General features: G+C 32.9%; 1 protein-coding gene across 1 annotated transcript in view; it reads left to right on the forward strand.

Annotated features, from left to right (window-relative positions):
• LOC129224134 (cytochrome P450 302a1, mitochondrial-like) overlaps window positions 1-19,442 on the forward strand; it is a 43,162-nt gene that overhangs the window by 22,754 nt on the left and 966 nt on the right. Inside the window, exons 3-9 of the mRNA XM_054858553.1 lie at window positions 4,394-4,631; window positions 7,625-7,812; window positions 10,206-10,389; window positions 11,738-11,885; window positions 15,529-15,695; window positions 17,644-17,722; window positions 18,018-18,206. Of these exons, the coding sequence (XP_054714528.1) occupies window positions 4,394-4,631; window positions 7,625-7,812; window positions 10,206-10,389; window positions 11,738-11,885; window positions 15,529-15,695; window positions 17,644-17,722; window positions 18,018-18,206 (1,193 nt within the window). The remainder of the gene's footprint in view (window positions 1-4,393; window positions 4,632-7,624; window positions 7,813-10,205; window positions 10,390-11,737; window positions 11,886-15,528; window positions 15,696-17,643; window positions 17,723-18,017; window positions 18,207-19,442) is intronic.

Below are 19,442 nucleotides of genomic sequence, written 5' to 3' on the forward strand. Positions count from 1 at the left end.
TTTCCAATTCAAAGTTTTCTGTCGAAGCTACTTAAAATGACAAAAGAGTTTAAAAATGGAATCACAAAAATTATAAAGATTAATGGTTTATATTAAACTTTTATTTGATAATTGATTGAATTACTATACTTTTTTATATTAGCATTTTCTTACTGCACAAGCACACTATTAATATTTACACAAAGACGCGAATTTACTCAGTCAAAGAAGTACAAAACGAGTATTAGGAGCATGTCTCTATTTTCATTAAATTACAAGAAGACCTATGTTAACATTCTATACGTTGAGGTTCAGAATACTTTCTTTCGATTAAAAAATATTCATACGTGGAATTAGCTTCACAACTATATTTGAGCAATTTACATAATCAAATGAATTTTTATATGAATTAAAATAATCATGATAATGTTCAACAAGTGATGGATAAAAACTTCATTTTGTATCTTAAATTCTAGGACTGTCATGATAGTTCTGTTCATTTTGTGCTAAGAGATCATGGACAGCATAGTTTTGCTCATGGACAGCATATGAGTTCTATTAGAAAACTATCCAACCTTTTTTTCTTAAAAACGTAATTTATATGAATCAAGTGCACTTGCATGAACTGACCTTAAAGCTCTGTGCCTTCCTTGCATGTCAATAGCTTCTGTCGCTGGTAAACAGAGTTTGACTGAGTCAATGTGTAGTGCTTTTGTCGGTTTTTTCTTTTTTTTTTAATTTTAAGAAAATTGTCGTATCGACTGTACTGCATCAGGTTTTACCAGGATATTAGCGATAGCCAAGTGGAAAACGATTAGGGTTTTGCAGACGAATACTGGTTACAATTTACCAGCAGATTTCTTGCACTTGACAAGAGAGGACGGCTGCAACGAAAGCCGAGCTCGACTCCATCTCGAAACAGGCCCCCTTATCAGAATTCTTCCAACAATGGTAGCACCTCTAGGAGAAGTGTGGGCAGTTCCAAGGGAAGATAAGATCTCCAACGCTCCATTTTTCTTGTTTTTTTTTCCTTTGCTAAACGTCGGATACTTTTCCAACAGACCTTGTATACAGGGTGTTCCGTTTTAACCTGCAAGACCTTTATTTTCGCAACCGTTAGTCCTAGATGTATACTTCCAGTTGCAAAAATGTTCAAAATCAGATGCAGAGTTAAGGTATTAAACGTTTGAAGTAAAAATAGAAATGAGTCAAAAAATACAAAATTTAACTTTTTATACTAGCCCCAAGTTCTCTCGCATATATTTAGGAAAATTTTCTCCATTGAAAAATCATTCCAACAGAAAAAGTTTCACATTAGTACGATCAATACTCACCGAGCTATGAAATGCAGCGTTTTGTGACTTACACCATTTTACACTCGCCATCAATATCACCTTTTGGGGGAAAATATAGGGTCTGGTGGGGAAAAGTGGTCAATGGGGTAAAGTGGTCATTCGTGAAATAAATGGCTGTAGCTTGGAAATAAATGTTTGAATGAATGTGAAAATTTTATTATAGAGTAGGGAAGTTAGAAACTACATTTTGAATACAAAATTTTACAAGTGGCAAAATTTTATTTGGTGAAAAAAAATATTTTGTGTGAATATGAAAAGTTTTAAAATCTAAACACCTCTTTTAACTTCCTTGGGAAATTTTGTTTGTTAGAATTATGAACAGATTGATTGCATAGGAAGCTTCCTACATGTCTCAAGAACTCTTACTCATCAGCAGTTAGCTGAATCTCTTTTCGATAATTTTTTAGAACAATTTAAGTAAGATGGGGTAAAGTGGTCATAATATTAGGCTTAACAAATATTGTTCTTCTAATGCCACTTAATCGTTAAGTATAAGGTAGATATAAATTAAAATAGTAATTTCACTTAATATGTATTGCTTTTACAGTAAACGGGGTTAAATTTACGAGTATATGCATATGCATACGCATATACTCGTGTAGGGACGTATATAGATGTATTCACATAAATGCACCAATAAATACGTATATGAGTATCTGTGTATACGCATATACTCGTGTAGGGACGTATATAGATGTATTCACATAAATGCACCAATAAATACGTATATGAGTATCTGCAAGTATTTTTAATCTTTCACAGTAAACGGGGTTAAATTTACGAGTATATGCATATGCATACGCATATACTCGTGTAGGGACGTATATAGATGTATTCACATAAATGCACCAATAAATACGTATATGAGTATCTGCAAGTATTTTTAATCTATATAGATATACATTCGACTATACACGTACATACTCGCTTAGACTAGTATATGTATAAACACTTATATACTCAGGTAGACACGAATATACGCGTACGTACTCGAGTATACACTTACATACAAGCATATGATATACAAGTAAACAAGGTGAGTTTAAACATTTAGGCAAATTATTAAAATTTGTTAGAAGGGAGGATAAGAAGCAAGAATCATAAGGAACATATGGTCACAAACACAATGCTGACGCACTACATGCACGCAAAGCCAGAAACTAATGGATGCAAAACAGGTCACAAATTTATATATTACACAAAGAAAATTTAACACAACATTGTAGGTCTCAAGAAAGTTTTAAAGCGATTGATGAAATTTGCAGCCTGCTGCTGTAATACATGTGCGTCGCAATCACAAAGCACTCTCTTGCAATAACGAGACTTTTGAAAAAGTTTCATCTGTCGCTGCGCCTTCGTTGTGATGCTTGTATTAGAGCTATTACAGGTCGTAAATTTTATTAACTGCTCTAAATATTTCTTAGAAACTAAAATGTTAATTAAAATCATCTTTGTGTTACAAAATTGCGATTTATTTGCATCCATCAGTTTCTGGCTTTGTGTGCATGTAGCGCGTCAGCGAACGTAAGTTCCTTATAATTCTTTGCTTCTTATCCTCCCCTTTCACACTCATTAGATTTTTGCCCAAGAGCTTTTGCTCATTCTGCAGGCACACATGTATATAAGCTTATATACTCGTGTATACATACATGTACTAGTGTATGCACGTAAATGTACTTATATACGTCTATGCAGGACATAATCGTGTTTGCACGTACATACGTATGTACTCGTGCTTCACAATATTTATATGTGAGTAGACACGTACCCCCCCCCCCAAACACGCACTAGATGTATCCACGAATTAACTCGTTTATACCCGTATATGTGTGTATATACACTTATATATGCGTGTATACGTCTACTGTACACGTATATACTCAGGTATGCACGTATGTACTCGATATACAAGTGCATATAAGCATATGATACACGCGTATATACCCGTACGTACACGTGACACGTATATACACGTGATACGTATATACCCGTGTAGACACGTATACACACCTGTAGGTAATCACGTATACATGCTTATATACTCGTGCATACACGTATATACTTGAGTAGGCACGTGCATGCATGTATCTGATGCACACATGTATCTACTCATATATGAGCGTATTTACTAAGGTTTACACGACACGTATATACTCGTGTATACACATATGCTTGTGCATATACTTGTAACTATAAAAATAACCGAAATATACAAATATTAGGGTTGTTTATAATGGTTTTGCATCTACTTTTAACTATGACCACTTTACCCCATTCTATGACCAATTCCCCCACCCCGTGGGGTAAAGTGGTCATAAATACAAAGGGAAAAGAAAGTGTTATAAAACTACTTAAATCAGTATTTATTTTCCTAAAACTCAATGTACTGTGTTCTTTAATAATGCAATGTAAAATAAAAACAAAAAAAGTTTAAATGTTTAAAGAATTAATTGTATCGATTATTCACATAAGTTAAAAACCTTCGATTTTATGACCACTTTACCCCACCAGACCCTAGCAGTTAACAAGGGTTTAAAATTATATGTATGCATATAGTGTGATTTTTCAAATTGTTCGAGGTTTTGCAGTGTGCGTTTAAGTATCATTGCATAACATTTGCATTTATTTTGGTCAATGAAAAATTTAAATACTTACTTTATTTACTAAGACAACCTGACATTCCTCTGAAAGGGAAATTCCAATCTCATCTTTTGTATGGTCCCTTAAAACTTTAAAATCGAATATCTCCTTGAGTTTTGGTCCCACAAATGTCAAGTTTTTTGTGTCAGTAATAGTTTTCAATGGAGATTATTTCCCTAAACATTAGTTAAGGGATCTGGGGCCGTATAAAAAGTTAAATTTTGTATTTTCTGGCTCATTTTTATTTTTGATTCAGACTTTCAATATCTTAACTCTGCATCTGATTTTGAACATTTTTGCGACTGGAAGTATACATCTAGGACTAACGGTTGCGAAAATAAAGGTCTTGCAGGTCAAAACGGAACACCCTGTACCTGTATATACTGCTTCTGGAAGTAACAATTTGGTTATATTTTCAGGTGAATACAGTATGGAAAGAATCCATAACTCATACTTTCATATGTATGAGCAATATGGTCCTCTAGTGCGTGAGAAGTTGTTCTCCACTCGTACACTGGTGCATGTTTTTGATTTGGAAGATATGGCTACCGTATACAAAAACGAGGGTAGAAGACCTCACCGTGTGAGTCACAGAGCTCTAGAAAAATACCGGAAAGACAGACCACATCTATACAATGGTCCTGGACTTTTCCCGAGGTGAAGTGAATAAAGTTCTGTAAGATTTACATCTTATTATTTTGTAATTAATTAAGAAACAAATCGAAAGTTGATGATCCAAAAATCCAAGTAGATAAACTATATTCGTCTTTCAAAACTTTTCGACCCCATACTTATGAAGATTTCAGATATTTCAGAAGATAAGTAAATTAATATTATTTTTGGAATAATAAAAACCAATGTCAAAATATTAGTTTTTACTTTCACACAAGAGCAGTGGCATTTTGAACACTTCAAGAGTCTGTCTAATGCTATATCAAGAATGTACATATTATTTTTAATTTTTTCAACTGTAGTTGAATAACAAGTGACATTTTTAATCTAAATGAAAGAACTAATTATTGAAAAAACAAAAAATATAGGATTTAGATGCATGTGATTATTATAGCTCCATGCTAGGGAGCTGAATCCCACTACTTGCTGTTGTACCGAATATTCGTTTAAAGATTTCTATCCTAAATCAAATTTGTTCAAAATATGAAATGGGTTGCTGTAAAGGTACGACTATATGGAAAAAGTAAATATGTAAGTAGTAGTGCTTACCTGTATTTATCAAAGTATTACTAATATTTTGACAACATAGTAATAAAAAAATATCATGAAATATTCCAAATTCAAGTAACCCAAATGCATATGTGCGTGATACATTTAAAGGTACCTGAAGGCAGGGCCATAACTAGAAAATAATTTCGGGGAGGGTTTTAAAACTTTCATGCTAAGCTTTGCGCTATTTGTACTAATGTTCAAGTCGTCGGGTTATGTATTGTGAAAGCGTTTTTGCAACTAATATACATATGAAAGACATTTGAATTTTGGAATAATAATTTTTGGAAATTTTTAAATATAAACGAACATTTAAATGTCAAACCGAACTTTCCAGGGGTAGGCGTTGAATTTTAAGAACCCACCGCTTGTATGCGGCCCTGTCTGAGGGCGTTGATGTTATAGCCCACCTATGATTTGGCTATTGGTAAAGTCATAATTTTTCTTTTATGAAACTCAAAAGATATTTGCAATGCATTTTCTTCCAGTTACCGAATTATTAGAAAAAAAAATAGGTCGTGCAATGCAAAAAACTTTTATAGTTTTCATAAATAGTAATTTCCCAAACACTTACATCTCTGGACCATATTGGTCTCTAAGGTGGATGATATAGTCCTCTGTTTTCATGCTTGAAATATTTTCAAATATCAGAAAACATAAAAAAAAAATCGTGAGTAACATCAGAGTAAAAACTTACTCACTTACAAATGTGTTAAAGGGAAAAGAAATAATTATTAAAAAAAAAATGAAGTGCACTATATTTTTTCACACTTGAAGAAAATAGTCTTTGATATTCCTACGCATTCTATTCATAACCATATTGTGAGATTTACTAATGTCTTTACATCTTAACATACATCCCTTTGTCGACTGTGCTATTTTTCCTTTAAAGTTTCATCGAAACTGTTGTTCGAATAAAATTTTATTCAACTTTGAACAAAAATATCCCCAATCTTCTCTATGCCAAAACCTTTTTGTCAATCAAAACTTACGAGCAAAAGAAACTACTTCTGAATGATTAAATAAAATTTCACATTTATAATGAGAATAGGAAAATGTGCTAACAAATCATGCATCACGTATTAACTGAAAGAGGGTACATACAGCGTTTAAAAAACATTAACTTGTTTTTGTTGTTAAAATGAAAAAAAAAAACATTTGCATTAACCAATATTTTAAATGAAGTTTCAGTTCTGATTTTTCGCATTTTCGTTCCTTTCTTACACCACATTGCTTCAACTTCTAGTGCTTAAATTTCATCTCTAAGTTTGACATTTAGAGTTATGGTTCTGAATCGCAATGTTTTGTCTCAAAAGCCGTTTTCAAAGTAAGCCAGATTTATCCTTCGTCTCTGTTAAAACTTTAAGTCATGAAAGTTTTGTAAACATTTCAAGCTGATGCAAGTATTCCAAGACACGTGCTGGGAAGTTTTGCTTTAAACTAAAAGCTTTTCGCAACTGAAGTGTTTTAGTGCATATACAATATAATTTTGCTGTCCATTGCTGTGTATGGACAAAAGAAATTTGAGCGTTTAATGTTTCTAGGAATTTTTTTTTTCAAAATAACGGTGAAAACGGTTAAAGAAGTACATAATTTTGTACGTGCAATATAACTAAGTATTTCTTAGTCGGTTAGTATTCCGCACATCAGAATGTTATTACTTTTATACAGATGATGTCATATTTTTAGCCTTTATTTTGTCTATATTTACTATTAGCGATAATAGTTATAAACCTGAATTACTACCATATCCAAAAGTAATATATTTTACTTGCTAATGATAACTGTTTAGAGAAAAAAGAAACAATCAAATACATAAATTAATTAAAAAAAAAAAAACAGAATTTGGAAGAAAAGAAAATTTACAGTAGCGTTTATTTACTGAGTTTGTCTACCATCTATTCCTTCTACGTTACGCCCGTATTAGTAGGCATTTAAAATTATAATGGTTAAAAATCGAGTTGACTAACATGGAAGTAAATGGGTATCGGGTCAAACTGATCTTGATAAGCTGATCCAGTTTTATTCTCAATTCGATTGAGGATATAATAAAAACTTCATGTAAAAATATTGATAGTTGAATATAACAAAAACTTAAACAGTCGTAGTGCCTCTCAGATACACTGCCTTTACTCTGACCACTAAACTTAACTAAACATAAAAATTACCTTAAATCATAAACCAAAATGACAAGTGCACTGGACTCACGAGATTCAACTGCGATATATACCAACATTTTATATGTATAGAATAGTGCATGCAAGAAACACGCATGATCTTACATGTTGATATAAAGGTTGCAACCGCTGTATGGTTCAACAGCTGTGACTTTATAAGTTACATGACGTAAGATTTTAATACTTTTATGTGTGAAAACTTTGACTAACGTTTTATTAATCTCCAGTACTGTATGAAAAACTTTTCCTTAGCAATGGGGAAGAGTGGTACAACTTCCGTCGTCTGTTCCAGAGGACACTTGTTGATCCAAGGACAGCAGAAGCTTGTTTGTCAGAGTTAGAAAATATAACAAATGACTTCATTAAAAGGATACCACACCTACTGGACGACAAATCTGAAATGGACCTGCAGCCGGAGCTCTTTAGTTTTGCAATTGAGTGTGAGTTGTTTCCAAATCTGAGATCATATTATTTTTAAGTCTTGTATGCACTTTTTTAAGAGTTCTTTCGTTTTATATATGTACAAAAAATGGGCGGGGGATAATTTTGTTTTACGAGTTAATGGATGCTGTAAATGCTGGAATATTCCAGACCATTCCACCAGTGATTGCATTGCATGAGGTACGTTTCGGTGCGAAGTACTTTATGGAAGGTGACAGCTCACGACAGCTTCCTTTCTAAAGGACTTCCCAAAGAGAAGCAAGTCGAAATGCAAAATGTGTCGGAATAATTTTGCATTGACGTTTGTGAGAAATTAAAAAATATTGAGAAGAAAAAGATATTATTCAATATGGGTTAAAAAAGGAATGATATCTTAAACTGTTATTTTCTTTGAATAATTTAACCAAACTACCCAATAGCGAGACGATCTTGTACTAAATATTCAATCATTGTGTTCTAAAAAAATTCTTAGTGCAATAAAAATACTATAAATCGTAACATTGTTGAGTTGTAGGCTACACATTAAGTAGTACAATATGCACAGCAACGCTTTATTAAAATGAAAAAAACCAATTACATAGAACATTCTGATAATTTTTTCGTGTTTGCTGCCTCCTTAATAATATTTGAGTACTGACATCACTTTGCCTCAAAGTAAGAAAGTTGGCTCGTTTAATTTTTGATGAACTGCATCTTTTAATGTTCTGTAGGACAGAATTTATAAAGATTTACTTCATGATTTTATGAAAATTTTTATATGCACGATAATCAACAGTCTGGCTATTTGCGAGATGCAAATGCATTTCTTACGGCCACACTTTCCAACCGAGTTGAACTTTTCTAAGACACTCCGCTAATTGAAGCCTTCTTATTGGATGACGAAGGCCTCATTCAACGGTCCATGATCTGCTCATTTGGTGAATATGACTGTTAATATCATATGCGGTTGCTTCCTGAATTCAGTGATTTAATTTTAAGTTTCTTAAATTTGACTTAGTCCGAATGTATGTTTTCTAAATGTATTTAACTGTAATATTCTTAAAAAGTAGAAAATAACGTTGGTAAATTACATTTCTTGAAAGTGCAGCTTGGGAACCAAAAATGTCAAAAATTGAAAAAAAAAGGGGGGAGGGGGCAAAAAAAAAAAAAAAAGCCTTTCCAACAGATCCAACAGATTTATAGTGCATATCATCATATATATTTCAGCATTCTTAGCGCTCGGCGGAAGAGCCAAAAACTAAGATTCTTAGGAAATTGGAAGGGCAATAAGCGCATTAAGCAAATCAAGACTTCCACTGTGTGTTTCTTGTCAGGAAGCTTGGTGCGCATTTTCTTTTGAAATTGATGTCTTATTGTAAGCAAACAACGAGGATTCACGAAAAAATCTTGTTTAGCCAGTACAGTAAAAATTGTAAAGTTGACCACCTTTGTTTCCGCTACTTTCATGTACAGAATTATTTCTGGAACATATATATCAACCTCCTTAAGTTGACCACTTCTCTAAGTAGACCACTTAAGTCATTAACTGCAGGTGGTCAACTTACACAGGTTTCACTGTACTTGATTATAGAAACTCGTGATTATCTTGTTTTCAACCGGTTTTGAGATTGACTTGTCCAAGGTCGAGCGCCAACAATGCTGAACTGCGATCTACTTCAGTCATTGAGTTTGGAATCTCGTGCTATCAGCAACGCATTAATACTTTATGCAAGCTGCTTGACATCAAAAAACTGTTGGTTGTGCACTCGTGTGCTCTACTCCAAGATAAAATTAACGAAATCAGAATAACATTCGCAGTTGGCCAAAAATTATCATATACACTTCTGTTGAGAACTTAAGCAAATTTCAAGACAAAAGTAAAACATTTGACTGATGAACTTAGGTAAATATTTTATTGTGCCTCAGTTCGCGCTTATTTTTATTTAAACGAAAAGTTTAAACAATCTTGTAAAATTCAATGAGTTACCGCCCTATAGCCAGTGCTAAAGCAGAAATACATGAAATACACCGCCAACTCAGTCAGTTCCAACCGAGGACTGCCAGTTTCATGCTTATTAGCACTCACCTCCAGCTCAGTCACTTTCTTATGCGGGCTGATGAGTACTAATAAGCACGAAACTGCAGTCCTCGGCTGGAATTGGCTGAGCAGGCGGTGTATTTCATGTAATCTTGTAAAATATTTCATTCATTATATGTTTTTAGGATAATACTGCAATTAAGAGTTGTATATCACTTTAATATAATTAATCAGCATCTGTTTAGTACTAGAGAAATATAGTGTGGCTCTTTATGGAACATGTAGCACCGAAATGCATATATATATTCATGCAGTTTCTGGATATTATATGCTTGTCGTTTTCGAAGGCATTTTCGATTTTGTTTTTCTGTGCAGGCATTGGTATGATAACTCTCAACAAGCGTTTGGGTTGCCTGACACCAGAAGGTAATCCTGCGGCTGCAGCTTTAGTAAAGGCTGCGAATGACATTCACCATGCAGTGTTTATGACGGAAAATACCCCAATAAGATACAAAAAGAATTATCGAATCTTAGAAGCCGGAATGGACTTACTCTCTAGGTAAGTCATTGCAACAATAATGAACAAACTACATTTTTCCCTTGAAATAGTACTTATTAAATACTTTGCATTCAATGCCATAAAAATGATGCAACTAAACAACATCTTTGAAAATTATACTACGTCGGAACACGTATGTAGAGCACGTAGGTACGTGAATTCAAAAGGAGAATGGTTTGACATTGTGAGAATGAGGCTAAAAAATGTTTATAAGAGCTTATCCAAACCCCAATTATTCGTCAGAAACAGTAGGTTAACCTAAGACTAAGGCAGAGCTACATGCAAATCACCGACAGCTGGTCATGCCGTCCAGAGACTGCAGTTTCGTCCTTGTTATGGACATATCAGTCTGGAAAAGTCAATAACAGAGCTGGAGGTAGATGTCATCTCATTGAAATTGAGAGGGCCAACAAGCTGGAAGCTAAAATAAATTTTGCACACCAGCGAGTGTCCGCCACAATCGTATGGTTCAACTCGTCAACTGAAAGCAGTGATGGTTTCAAAGTTGTTTTGGATAATAAGCGAGAAGTTGCCTCTCTTAAGTAAGGGTTAAGGTGAAACTACGTGCAATATACCAACGGCTCGGTTAGGACATCCTGATGCTGCAGTTCTGTCTTTGTTATGAACACATCAGCCTGGAATAGTCAATACATGCTGTCTGCATTTTGCATGTAGTTCTGCCTCATCCTTGGTAATTTATTGCTTATTTCTCAAACTTTTTTTTCCCAATTGCAGAGTTGAACCGTACTATTCGTGTGAAAATTTACTGTTGTGCTAAATTTGTTTTAGTTACCAGTTTGTTGACGCTCTCAGCTTCCAAGAGATGACACTTACCTCCAACTGGGTTATGGACTATTCCGGACTGAGGAGTTTATAACAAGGACAAAACTGCAGTCTCCTCACGTGATAACCGGGTTGTTTGTATTTTGCATGCGGCCGTTAATAAGTTTCCATACACCTTCTTTTGCATCTCCAAGGGCTGAAGATTTTCAAAACAAATGCTGAAAAAAAATTACTGTTACAGCGTTAAAAAAGATAATTTACGGAAAGTGACTATTTGATCGCAATACAAAAAAATCTGGTTAATTCCTTTAAATATCATTTATTGAAAATAAATATTTTAGTTCATATAATTTTTTTTTCAATGAAGGAAGGAATACAAAGACTTTTTGTCAAGTATTTGACTTACATTCGATTTTTCTTTAAAAAAAAAAGAAAAAGAAAAAAAAAACGTGAAATGACATCTATTTTGCGAAATCTGGCTGTTGTAACAAATGCAATCTTTCTTTAAAACTTTATTTTTACGTTGCACAACTTATATCGGTTTCTGTTTTTATTTATTTTTTAGTACAGTTAGCTCATACATCAAGGACTCTTTAGAAGATCCATCTTCAAACAAAGACTGTTTACTTTTCAAACTAATGAACGCAAAAAATGCAGACACAAAAGATGTATTTACAATGATTTTGGATATGTTTTTAGCCGGCATAGATACTGTAAGTATAAATTGATTTTGCATTTATAAAAAATAATTCATACCAGAGGAAGAAAAATTATTCCGCATTGATTATTGTAAGTTTAGCTGCTCCATTTTATGTTTTTTTTTAAATCTTTTTTTGCCTACTAGTCACTCTCGCAAAGATTTTTTTTTGAATAAAATATCAATATACCGTATCCCAGTTCAATAGCAATGTATTAGCTTTACCAAAGCACTTCGCATCTTTGATGGGAAAAACTGAACATGAGATTCTAACGATAGATCTGAGACAAAGTTCATTTGGAAAGTAATTTTGGGGAAAATTTCGCTGATTTAAGTTTTGATATTGCCGGCATGTTATTCTTCAATTCTAAATAAGACTTTTTTCAAATAATCTTTTTTTTTTATTTTAAAACTAAATGGAGTGATTAAGGTATGGTTACATTTTTTGTCGTCGCAAGAAAGAGTGTGTGGTTAAAGAGAGATGTAAAGAAAAACCTTTGACATTTTGTTTCAGTAAAATAATGATTTTATAAATTAAAAAAAGTGTATATAAATTATTAACAAAATAAAGGTTTGAAATTTCGTACTAAATTACTGCTAAATTTACCTATTTTAGCTCACTTGTATGAATCTAGTTTTAGTATCCATGCATCTTAAGAAGGAGGGGTAAAAATGTTTGCTTGTGTTAGAAATTGTTTTTCAAACTTTTTCGTGTAGCAACCTTTAAATCTTAAAAATCGGTAATATTTAGTTGGAGAAAAATACTTGAATTACCAGAAAATGTTTTGTAAGTTTGTACCTAGAAACAGACTATTTGAAACTATTTGTACTAACCTCTTCGAAGTTATTTTCAGCGAACGATATTTCAACGACATCAACTTTATCATAGTACGACTGATCCACCTACCGATTCACTGGAGAAAGTTCGCTATAATATTCCAGAGTAGTTAATTCTGTTACAATTAACCTTTGTGAGAAATTAACGAATTATTTTTCTATAAGTTACGAAAAATGTTGCTAATTAGTTTTCTTTCATAACTCATTAGAAAGGAAGTATGAATTGGTAAAATTTACCATTGAATCTTTTCTTACAGAAATTGATACAAAACGTATGATAAAATTCATCAGCACATATCCAGGGTAAACGTTTTTACTAACGCTCTGAGTTGGAAGAATAAAGAGAGAAAAATGATTTTCGATTTTTTTTTTTTTTTTTTTTTTTTTTTTTTTGAGCAGTAAGTTTAAAATTTATTACGAACTGGCAAATCGATAAATTGAAACGAATATATCTCTCATAAATTTAAAAATGGGTTACAAATTTTGGCGAATTTCTTCGAAATCTCTCTTAACGGATAACTCTAGAATAAATTTTTATCCCAGGTAATATGATTTTTTCGAGTAAGCTTACCGAAGAAGAACTTTTCTTCTGAACCTAATCTTGTTATACGAAAGGAGTAAATACCTTTGCGGAACAAAGTAACTGAAGGAAACACAAGGCTGAAAGATTTGTGCATTTTTTCAGCGGCTGTTAATCTTGTAATGCCAACATGCTCTCAACCCATTACTAGTATTTCTCTACAGCAAAAGTTTTTATGACGCAAAAAATATCATTTTTTTTTACGATGACTGATATAAAATATTTCATTCTAAAATTGGCATGAATGGTAATGTATTATAGTAGCATATGTAGTATTGAATATAGTACCTAAAAGCAACGAGAATTTTTTTTATAATACCACTATACTGGTTAAACAATAATGAAGAAATTGCAATAAGTTAATAGGAATACCTTATATGGCTGCAGTTTTTTTCCTTGGAAACATTAAAATTTGATTAAACTTTAAATATAGCAGTGGACAGTTTTTAAATTGTGATAGTCTGTTTTCAAATTTATATAAGCAATACTTTAAATAAAAAACATCGGTTTTCAAAAATAAATTTTTCACACAAGCATTTAGATAATTAAATTTCGATACAATTCAAAAATACATTTTTCATATATGTACTTTTGCCCATATTGAGATGTCGATACAATTTATAACATACCTAGAGGCCTGTACGAATGAAATGCTTTCGTAATTCAAGCAGAACTAATTATATTTTTAACTAATGCATTATTTTAAATCAATAATGAGAAATAAAAAATAAGCACGTATTTTCATTTGTTTAAGTGAGTATGTTTAAAATAGAACATTCAGTACAGTTCAAAACAACGACGAATAGGTTGTTGTCTTGTGCCAGCTAGGCTGGCAATTCGGGATGCGCTGCTTCACGTTTCGAATTGTACCGTTATTTGGTGTGAAGTCCGACTTCCACAGTACACACATGCCCTAGGGTAGGCAACCATTCACAGCATAACAGCACATTCACACAAAGGAAGGACAAGGTCAGGAGAGAGAAAGTACATCCATGCCCTACCCGAGATTCGATCCCGGGACCATCCCATCGCTGTCAGACTCCTCTGGCCACCAGACAAAGCGGGTGGCTACTACGACTAGGTAGTGGTCGTAAAACCTATACTCCTGAAAATAAAGTTGAGAAATAAGGTTTGATATATCGGCTATGATAAAAGAAGGTTAACGTTATTTATGTCAATACGAGAAACGAACAAGAAAATTTCCCCCACAAAAGAATTTTTAAATTAAAAAGCTGATGCAATAACTGTTCTTTAAGCTTACTATAAGAAAAAGAGGCTATATACAGGGTGTTCTATTTTAACCTGCAAGACTTTTATTTTCGCAACCGTTAGTCCTAGATGTATGATACTTCCAATTGCAAAAATGTTTGAAATCAGATGCAGATTTAAGATTTTGGAAATTTGAAGTAAAAATAAAGAGAAGCCAAAAAATACAAAATTTAGCTTTTTTTACTTGTCCAAGGTCCCCTAACTTATATTTAGGGAACTAATCTCAAATGGAAAAAAAAAAAAAAAAAACAACACGAAAAGTTTGAAATTAGTAAAACATAATTCACCGAGCTATAAAACGCAGCGTTTTGTGACTTACACCACTTTTCATTCGCCGTCAATAACACATTTTGGGGGGAAATATAGCTATAGCGGTTAACAAGTGTTTAAAATTTTATGTGCGCATAGAGTTTGTTTTTTTCGACGTTTTGTAGTGTGTTTTTGCGTATCACGGCATAACATTTATATTTATTTTTGAATAGGAATGAAAAATATGAATAGTACTTTGTTTTTCTTACTTTGGTGACCTGTCATTCTTCTGAAAGAGCTATAAGTTCTAATCTCATCTCCTGTATTGTCCCTTGAAACTTTGAACTGGAATATTTCCTTGAGTTTTGATCTCCAAAAATGTCAAGTCTTTTTTGTCCGTAATAGTTTTCAATGGAAATTGTTTCCCTAAATATTGGTTAGAGGATCTAGGGCCCGTATAAAAAGTTATATTTGTATTTTTTGACTCATTTTAATTTTTGCTTCAAACTTTCAATATCTTAACTCTGCATCTGATTTTGAACATTTTTGCAATTGGAAGGAATTTGCTAACGGTTGCGAAAATAAAGTTCTCGCAGGTTGAAACGGAACACCTTGTATAGTGTTAAAATATCGACACAAAGCGTTTTTAATAAATTAAAAGTAACTTTGAAGTTTAAGAAATACATATAATCCTTTATTCCTAAAAATAACTTTTTCTTTTCAGACTGCATACAGTATTGGTTTTGGTCTATATAATCTTTCAATTAACAAGAAGGTCCAGGAAAGGCTAAGAGAAGAGCTTAGGGAGCGGCTTCCAAATCAGAATAGCAGGTTCAGTGACATTTCTCAGAAGATACCTTATTTGCAGAATGTGATCAGTGAAACATTGAGGTAAGAGCACCTATTAATATTGAATTCATTTCTGTTTTTCACGAAATATTTTCTTTGCAGGTCAAGATGTTACTTCATATTTGAAGAATGAATATAGCTGAGGATTGTTGAAATTAATAAATAAAAATAGAAAAATCGTAAAGAGCAATTTTGTTGCAAAGAGCAAGCAAAATCATGCTTAAGTGTTTTTCAAAGTATTAAAATGCTAGTCGTCTTCGGCGGCTAGGGTTCGCCTTTTTTTTGTGCAATTCGCTGTATATGACATTCACCTATTTACGCCAAGAACGCCGACGTATTTAAGGACACACACAGTCAACTCTCGATAAATAAAAGCCTTATAACTCGAATATTCCTTTATCTGGAAATTTTCATTAGATCCCAAACTTTTGAGAAAGCTATAGGAACTTTCCATAACTCAAACTACCAATAACTCGAAGGCTTCAGCAAATTTATTTGGACTTCGAATTATTGAGTGTTTAATTATATTCACTATTTTATAATAATGCTAACAAAGCAACGACGAGTCTACTAATGAAAAAAAAAAAGATTCATTAACAGATGCTAACACCCTTACATCCAACTATTTTCAGACAGCTGACCATCTATCATTCTTTCCTATTTGCAGCATATTTAAGAATATACCCAGCCATTGTTAATTAGCTTGGTGGAAAAAATTAGATTTTATTTGAATCATCAAAACAAAAAGAATAACGATGACATAAAGTTAATTACGTCTAAAATTCCAAGCTTTTGCTTTGGATTTGTTGAAAACCATATTTTTATCTTTCGTATGTCTGCACCTATTTTCGGAAATATTGTTATCCTAGTTATTTATGCTTTTCCATAGAGCTCAAAATAATCTTTGACCAAACGTATTCAAGATTAACCTTTCAACAATGAATTTTTCTCCTAAAAACTTGTTTACCATTTAAAATTCACTAGTAAAATGCGTTGAAATAGAATTCTAGTTTTCTCTTAAATCTGCGAGTACATTCAGCGATAAAAACGTTAAATTTCACCCTAAAAAATTAGAATTTCAGACTCATGTTTCATGTAGCTATCGCCCGCCCTCTGCTCGCTTTGCTCACCAACTCTAGATAACTCAAGCAGTTCCATTCGAATCGCTTCTCGATTTGAACTCGCAGCGTTCTATATTATCACTGCATTACCTACATTATTAGGCGCCAGGAAGTGTTAATTCAATAATATGCTCCTAATAACAATTTTTTTTTGAACACTAAGTACCTTTTGTCTTTCCGATTTTGATGGAATGATTATATAATTGCACAAAACTTGTGATTGGACTAAAATGTGAAGTTCAAAATATCTCCTGTTGTTAAGTGCCTAACTGGACTTCGAGTGATTTTGTTCCACAAATGTAAAATTATTGCCCATGAAATAATTAGGATGCCCAGTATAATTTTAATCAATTGCAAAACTACGGCGTTTGATGTATTCCAGCATTTGCTGTAAAAAAGAAATTTGTCCCGACACATTTTATCTCATAACTAACCACGGATTTCATTGGAATATTTCACTCCAATTTACCATGTCCTGCAACTAACCCCTAATAAGTAGTTTATTTCAATAGTAAACAAAATATAACTCCTCAAATATGTGGGAGAAAAAAGTGTTACACTAAACCGCATTATAATCGAAAGAATGACTGGATTTTTTTGTATTTTTTAGAAATTTCCAAAGTGACTAGAACGTGATTTGTGATTATTTTTAACATAGTTCAAGCTAAAATGGAGGTGAGTTTTCAATTACATAAGGTGGACATTGTTAAACGAGGTCATTGTTGCACAATACTTTTATCCAGCGTCATGACGTTGCATTGATTTAATTGAGTGCTGCGACGCAGTTGTTGGAATAAGTTAGATATAATGAATGGTGGATATTATGGTTAGACTTATGAATGAAAAATGATAAATCTATTTTTTTTCAGATTAAATCCTGTTGCCTTAGGAACAGGAAGAGTTCTTCCAATAGATCTAGTACTGAGTGGCTACAACGTTCCTGCTGGAGTAAGTATCATTCTCGAGTTATTTGTACTTCAAAAACTGTTCGCAGAGTTTTATCTTACGGATCCTTAAAAATTATGTATTATGATTAAGTGAGAACGTCTTAAACTACCTAAGAGTAATCTTAAAGTATAACTTAATATATTATTAACTTATATCATAAAATCCTTAGGGGAAGAAAATACTTGTTTGGAATCAAGTTGTCTTCATAAATTTTTCTCTTTTCAAAAGAAATAACTCTTCGGTAACTAAGAGTTTTATTTGATAGCTTTTACAACTATTATAAATTTCCTTACAGACATACATCCTTTTGCAACACCAAGTGGCATGTATGCAGGAGAAATATTTCCCGAACCCACATTTGTTCGAACCGGACAGGTGGTTAGGAGACACACCACCTCTTGTTTCGAGTCCGTTTGGAGTTGGTCCCCGAATGTGTATAGGTATGCGATTGGCACAAAAGGAAATTCAGTTGGCATTGTCTAAGGTAAATAAGTTGAATTTTATTTCGTTTTGTGTTGTTGCAAATTTGTTGAATTTTTTATTTTGTGTTTACCATGCTTCAAGTTATGTCAAGTCAGATTTGCATATTTTTTTGGTGTAAAGATGAAGTATACTTTACATATCAACTGTTAGCATTCAAGTTTGTTTCGCCCAGTATCGTTATTTTTTTGCAGTTTTGCAAGCGGTGCGTTTATAAAATTCTTGATTGTTAGTGGGCCGAGTGCCAATACTACTCGTGAAGCGAAACCACAGATTCCTGTATGTTGCTTATTCTTTTGGTACAGCGAGGATACATTTCTTTACTTTTTAATTTTACGCTATAATGCTTCATATTCAATTTAAAATAGGAGAGTTTCGTGCTCTGTTTTTACGTATGAATTCGTTAACGTTGTTCCATATTTCCTCGATAAACAATGATGATTTTTTTCATTGTTTTGATTTTCCTGGTACCTGTCTAGGAAAGATGAGTTAAATGGTGTACGACTCTGTCTCCCAAACTGGCGAAAAAAATTCCTGCTTAACATTTTGAGCATCAAAGGAAGAAATTTGGCAAACATCCGCCGTAAGCTGTGCATTTGTAAAAGGAAAACCATCGATCGGTTTCACCACCTGTAGGTAGGCTCACACGCCAATGTATATCACTTATTTTACATTAGCTTATTAGAAGAACCTTTAATTCAAAACCCATTCGTTTTAACACCTGTAAATACTTACAACTTTGGACTGAAATTGTTTTTAAAACTCGGGCGTATATTTTTTTAATTTAGCAAGTCATATTAAACTATTATTTCATCTAAAATGAACAGCAAACTCTTGATTATCCGCCAGCGAATTTTTCGCCTGTCAATCAACAATCAAGAACACGTATTTTCGCAGTAAAAAAGAAATACCAATGACCTTTTTTGTCGGAAAAATTGTAAATTTAAACTCAGCTGAGTTTGTTTTATTTATTTGCTTATGTTGTGGGCTTTATTTATCGGCATACACTTGTTCTTTATTGATGCTAAGTTTTATCGTGCAAAAATACAAAATTTTTTACTGTACTGTATATATTTTCACTGTTTCAAGAAAGTATTATGCATCAATACAGCTAAGTTTTTGAAGGGCAGTTTTTACCTTTTTTGTCCCTCATTTTAGTTTTTTTTGCGGTTTATCACGATTTTTAATATCCGCGGCACTTTTGCCACACAATGGGGTCGTTTCCAAAATTTTGAAAGTA

Source organism: Uloborus diversus, chromosome 1, assembly GCF_026930045.1.
Source record: "Uloborus diversus isolate 005 chromosome 1, Udiv.v.3.1, whole genome shotgun sequence".
In the NCBI taxonomy this organism is placed as follows: Eukaryota; Metazoa; Arthropoda; class Arachnida; order Araneae; family Uloboridae; genus Uloborus; species Uloborus diversus.